Consider the following 6250-nt stretch of genomic DNA (forward strand, 5'->3'; position numbering starts at 1 on the left):
TATATAGTCCTGTTATATAGTCCTGTTATATAGTCCTGTTATATAGTCCTGTTATATAGTCCTGTTATATAGTCCTGTTATATAGTCCTGTTATATAGTCCTGTTATATAGTCCTGTTATATAATCCTGTCATGTAGTCCTGTTATATAGTCCTGTTATATAGTCCTGTTATATAGTCCTGTTATATAGTCCTGTTATATAGTCCTAGTACATAACATGCTCAGCTAAAAGCCTTATAGAAATCCAAAACAAGCCATCTGCTACAAATAGCCTGAATAATTGTCTTGTAGGCTGTGGATGATGATACTGGAGTATTGTAGTACTATGATATAGTACTATATAGTAGTATTGTAGTACTATGGTATAGTACTATACAGTAGTATTGTAGTACTATGGTATAGTACTATATAGTAGTATTGTCGTACTATGGTATAGTACTATTTAGTAGTATTGTAGTACTATGATATAGTACTATATAGTAGTATTGTAGTACTATGGTATAGTACTATATAGTAGTATTGTAGTACTATGATATAGTACTATATAGTAGTATTGTAGAACTATGGAATAGTACTATGGTATAGTACTATATAGTAGTATTATAGTACTATGGTATAGTACTATATAGTATTGTAGTACTATGATTACTATGTGGTAATACTTTAGTATTATAATGTCTTCTCCACTGGGGTCGGCAGTCTACCATAATTGTTCATGTTTGTGTCTCATTGATGCTGAGAAGAGACAAGATCCCTTTGTAGTGTCTGTCTGTCTGGCCACAGCACATTCCTCCAGACAGGTTCATACTAGTCATTCCCTTTGTTTCTTTTGTCATTTTATCTCAGAGTATATTTCCAGATGCAGGAGACACTGGTGTTTATTCATCGCAACTCAACAACTCCCTTTTCAAAAGGATTTGTGCTTTAAAAACCATGACATCAGTTACATTGTCACACCTACTTTCTTCGGGCCTCCTCTCCTTTCCTCCTTCTCTTCATCCTCCTCTTCCTCCTCTTCTTCTCATCTTCCTCCTCTTCTTCTTCCTCCTCGTGTTCCGCCTCCTTCATCTATTCCAACTCCTCCTCCTCTCCTCCTCAGTAGGGTCTCCAGACAGCTTCGTCCATGCGCCCCCCAGCAGGGTTGAGTACAGTGGGGGAGTTGCTGTGACTCCCATCCCCCTCCACCGCCCCCCATCTGCCCCACCTTGGCTGGGCAGGTTAGGGTTAGCCAGGGAGCTGCCGGTGGAGGCGCTGGTGCAGGGAGGAACCATCCTGGAGGGTGAGCGGTCCCCCCCGGGAACCATGGAGAATTGGTACGACCCAGAGGATGGCTCCATAGTAAAGATAGGGAGCGTACTGCTGGTTTGGAAGGGTCCACTCTGACTTTGGGTGGAACCCGGGGTAGGGAGGGGGCAGGTAGGTGTGGTAGTGGGCGGAGCCTAGCGACATGGCGGAGGTGACAGGGAGGGGTGTAGGTGAAGGTGGTGGGGTAGTGCATTCTGGGACTGGAAAACGAGACTCCGTCAGAGAGGGGAGACCCGGGAACTGACGATCAAACTGGCCTGGGAACGGACTGAGGTCTGATGAACCGAGAGAGAGAGAGAGAGAGACAGAGAGAGAGAGAGAGGGAGAGACAGAGACAGAGACAGAGACAGAGACAGAGAGAGAGAGAGAGAGAGAGAGAGAGAGAGTTGGATGGATGGATGGAGGGAAAGTGAGAGAGGGGTGGATAGAGAGAGAGAGAGTTGGATGGATGGATGGATGGATGGAGGGAAAGTGAGGGGTGGATAGAGAGAGAGAGAGAGAGAGAGAGAGAGAGAGAGAGAGAGAGAAAGAGAGAGAGAGAGAGACCGAGAGAGAGAGACAGAGAGGGAGAGACAGAGACAGAGACAGAGACAGAGAGAGAGAGAGAGAGAGAGACAGAGACAGAGACAGAGACAGAGAGAGATGGATGGATGGATGGAGGGAAAGAGAGAGGGGTGGAGAGAGTTGGATGGATGGATGGATGGATGGAAAGTGAGAGAGGGGTGGATAGAGAGAGAGAGAGAGAGGATGGATGGATGGATGGATGGAGGGAAAGTGAGGGGTGGATCGAGAGAGAGAGAGAGAGAGAGAGAGAGAGAGAGAGAGAGAGAGAGAGAGAGAGAGAGAGAGAGAGAGAGAGAGAGAGAGAGAGAGAGAGAAATTAGTTTAATTAATTTGTCTTTATCTTCCCTTCATAAGGAAAACAATTGATTTATTTATTCTCTATTAATGTGGTCCCATTAAGATAAGAAAATCTATTTTACAATCTATTTTGGGGAGCTGTGCCAGCAGCAAACAAGCCCAAACTATGAAATAATATTTATTGTATCATTTCAAACCTAAATGGTAGAGAACGTGCTTTTGAACATGTTCTCATTGTGTTCAGAGTTTTAACATTCATTCATTCTCATTCTCATTCGTTCTCATTCATTCAACAACAAATATCATCATTGTGACATCATCACACTGTTCCCACAACCTAAGGGCACATTCTGGGAACCTTTAAAGAACAGATTTAATGTGTTTGAGGGATGTTTTGGTTTGCTGGGAACTGTGTATGTGTGTGTGTGTGTTCTGTATGTGTGTGTGTGTGTGTGTGTGGGTGTGTTCTGTATGTGTGTGTGTAATCTGTGTGTGTGTGTGTGTGTGTTCTGTATGTGTGTGTGTAATCTGTATGTGTGTGTGTGTGTAATCTGTATGTGTGTTCTGTATGGGTGTGTGTGGGTGTAATCTGTATGTGTGTGTGTGTGTGTGGGTGTGTGTGTTCTGTATGTGTGTGTGTGTGTGTAATCTGTATGTGTGTGTGTGTGTTCTGTATGGGTGTGTGTGTGTGTAATCTGTATGTGTGTGTGTGTGTTCTGCATGGGTGTGTGTGTGTGTGTAATCTGTATGTGTGTGTGTGTGTTCTGCATGGGTGTGTGTGTGTGTAATCTGTATGTGTGTGTGTGTGTTCTGCATGGGTGTGTGTGTGTGTAATCTGTATGTGTGTGTGTGTGTTCTGCATGGGTGTGTGTGTGTGTAATCTGTATGTGTGTGTGTGTAATCTGTATGTGTGTGTGTGTGTGTTCTGTATGGGTGTGTGTGTGTGTCTATGCTGTCATGTGTTTTTGTCTCTGCATGTTAATGTCTCTCTCTCTCTCTCTCTCTGTGTGTGTGTGTGCATATTGCAGCACATAAAGAGCAATGTGGATGACTGAGGAGGGGCCCATGTGGAACCACTTTCAACCACCCTCCCTCCCTCCCCCTTTCTCAGCTTCACCATTAACTGGCTGTGGTGAACATGGGCCCAGAGAGTATCAGAAGAATAGGAGCCACACGCACACCATGCTGCTCTTATCATAAATCACACGGCGTCTTCCGTGTCACCATGTCTGCTGAGAAGGAGTAGGTGTGTGTGTGGCTGTGTTTATGTGGAGAAGTAATAGCGAAGCCGGATTGTCGCCAGCGTCACATAACATGTGATGTCAATTAGAGTCTTTAAACTTCCTCTGGCCTCCACCCACCAGATCCCTTAGACTGTTCTAGAATAGAAGGTGATTGTTCCAGATCCCTTAGACTGTTCTAGAATAGAAGGTGATTGTTCCAGATCTGTTAGACTGTTCTAGAATAGAAGGTGATTGTTCCAGATCTGTTAGACTGTTCTAGAATAGAAGGTGATTGTTCCAGATCTGTTAGACTGTTCTAGAATATAAGGTGATTGTTCCAGATCTGTTAGACTGTTCTAGAATAAAAGGTGATTGTTCCAGATCTGTTAGACTGTTCTAGAATAGAAGGTGATTGTTCCAGATCTGTTAGACTGTTCTAGAATAAAGGTGATTGTTCCAGATCTGTTAGACTGTTCGAGAATAGAAGGCGATTGTTCCAGATCCCTTAGACTGTTCTAGAATAGAAGGTGATTGTTCTAGGTCTGTTAGACTGTTCGAGAATAGAAGGTGATTGTTCCAGATCTGTAAGACTGTTCGAGAATAGAAGGTGATTGTTCCAGATCCCTTAGACTGTTCTAGAATAGAAGGTAATTGTTCCAGATCCCTTAGACTGTTTGAGAATAGAAGGTGATTGTTCCAGATCTGTAAGACTGTTCTAGAATAGAAGGTGATTGTTCCAGATCTGTAAGCCTGTTCTAGATTAGAAGGTGATTGTTCCAGATATGTAAGACTGTTCTAGATTAGAAGGTGATTGTTCCAGATCTTTAAGACTGTTCTAGATTCGAAGGGGATTTTTCCTCTGGAATACAGCTCTAATTGTTTAATAAACCCCTGACTGAATGACTGACTGGCTAACTGACTGACTGGCTGGCTGGCTGGCTGACTGGCTAACTGACGGACAGGCTGGCTGGCTGACTAGCTGACTGACTAGCTGGCTGGCTGACTGGCTGGCTGGCTGGCTGACTGGCTGACAGACTAGCTGACTGACTGGCTGACTGCTGCTGGAACAGACAGAGTTGTTTACTGAGTTGAGGTGAGGGATGTGTGTGAGTGTGAGTGTGAGTGTGTATAACGCATCCCACTGTGATGAAGAGCATGATCAAGCTTCATGAGGCTAAATGAAAGCAGAGGTTAGGTTGTCTAAATGTTTGGAAGTGTTTAACAAACCCCAAACTCTTGAACCTCACTTCCGAAGTTGGTGTTTGACTTGACTGATGAACTTTCAGACTTACAGATGATCTAATGAGACATTTTCTGTTAGTTATCTCTGTTCCGCTCTGTTCTGTTCTGTTCCGCTGTTCCGCTTAAAGGTAAAAAAATAAAAAATAAAAATAAAAATAAAAAATACAGTTAGAGGTCAACTACTGTAAACTACAGGTCAACACAGAGGAGATAAACCCAGAACTGTAAACTACAGGTCAACACAGAGGAGATAAACCCAGAACTGTAAACTACAGGTCTACACAGAGATAAACCCAGAACTGTAAACTACAGGTCAACACAGAGGAGATAAACCCAGAACTGTAAACTACAGGTCTACACAGAGGAGATAAACCCAGAACTGTAAACTACAGGTCAACACAGAGATAAACCCAGAACTGTAAACTACAGGTCTACACAGAGGAGATAAACCCAGAACTGTAAACTACAGGTCAACACAGAGATAAACCCAGAACTGTAAACTACAGGTCTACACAGAGATAAACCCAGAACTGTAAACTACAGGTCTACACAGAGGAGATAAACCCAGAACTGTAAACTACAGGTCTACACAGAGGAACTGTAAACTACAGGTCTAGATAAACCCAGAACTGTAAACTACAGGTCTACACAGAGGAGATAAACCCAGAACTGTAAACTACAGGTCTACACAGAGGAGATAAACCCAGAACTGTAAACTACAGGTCTACACAGAGGAGATAAACCCAGAACTGTAAACTACAGGTCTACACAGAGGAGATAAACCCAGAACTGTAAACTACAGGTCTACACAGAGGAGATAAACCCAGAACTGTAAACTACAGGTCTACACAGAGGAGATAAACCCAGAACTGTAAACTACAGGTCTACACAGAGATAAACCCAGAACTGTAAACTACAGGTCTACACAGAGGAGATAAACCCAGAACTGTAAACTACAGGTCTACACAGAGGAGATAAACCCAGAACTGTAAACTACAGGTCAACACAGAGGAGATAAACCCAGAACTGTAAACTACAGGTCAACACAGAGGAGATAAACCCAGAACTGTAAACTACAGGTCAACACAGAGGAGATAAACCCAGAACTGTAAACTACAGGTCAACACAGAGGAGATAAACCCAGAACTGTAAACTACAGGTCTACACAGAGGAGATAAACCCAGAACTGTAAACTACAGGTCTACACAGAGGAGATAAACCCAGAACTGTAAACTACAGGTCTACACAGAGAGATAAACCCAGAACTGTAAACTACAGGTCTACACAGAGGAGATAAACCCAGAACTGTAAAACTACAGGTCTACACAGAGGAGATAAACCCAGAACTGTAAACTACAGGTCTACACAGAGGAGATAAACCCAGAACTGTAAACTACAGGTCTACACAGAGAACTGTAAACTACAGGTCTAGATAAACCCAGAACTGTAAACTACAGGTCTACACAGAGATAAACCCAGAACTAAACCCAGAACTGTAAACTACAGGTCTACACAGAGATAAACCCAGAACTGTAAACTACAGGTCAACACAGAGAGATAAACCCAGAACTGTAAACTACAGGTCTACACAGAGATAAACCCAGAACTGTAAACTACAGG

General features: G+C 43.2%; 1 protein-coding gene across 1 annotated transcript in view; it reads right to left on the bottom strand.

Annotated features, from left to right (window-relative positions):
- Positions 1 to 532: 532 nt before the first annotated feature.
- The window catches only part of LOC112239220 (runt-related transcription factor 2), a 238812-nt gene continuing 233094 nt past the window's right edge, over positions 533 to 6250 (bottom strand). The window contains 5 exon segments of the mRNA XM_042300561.1: positions 533 to 1184; positions 1187 to 1399; positions 1401 to 1464; positions 1466 to 1508; positions 1511 to 1582. Coding sequence (XP_042156495.1) covers positions 1095 to 1184; positions 1187 to 1399; positions 1401 to 1464; positions 1466 to 1508; positions 1511 to 1582 — 482 coding nt within the window. The 3' untranslated portion in view covers positions 533 to 1094.

Source organism: Oncorhynchus tshawytscha, linkage group LG18 (assembly GCF_018296145.1).
Source record: "Oncorhynchus tshawytscha isolate Ot180627B linkage group LG18, Otsh_v2.0, whole genome shotgun sequence".
Classification (NCBI taxonomy): Eukaryota; Metazoa; Chordata; class Actinopteri; order Salmoniformes; family Salmonidae; genus Oncorhynchus; species Oncorhynchus tshawytscha.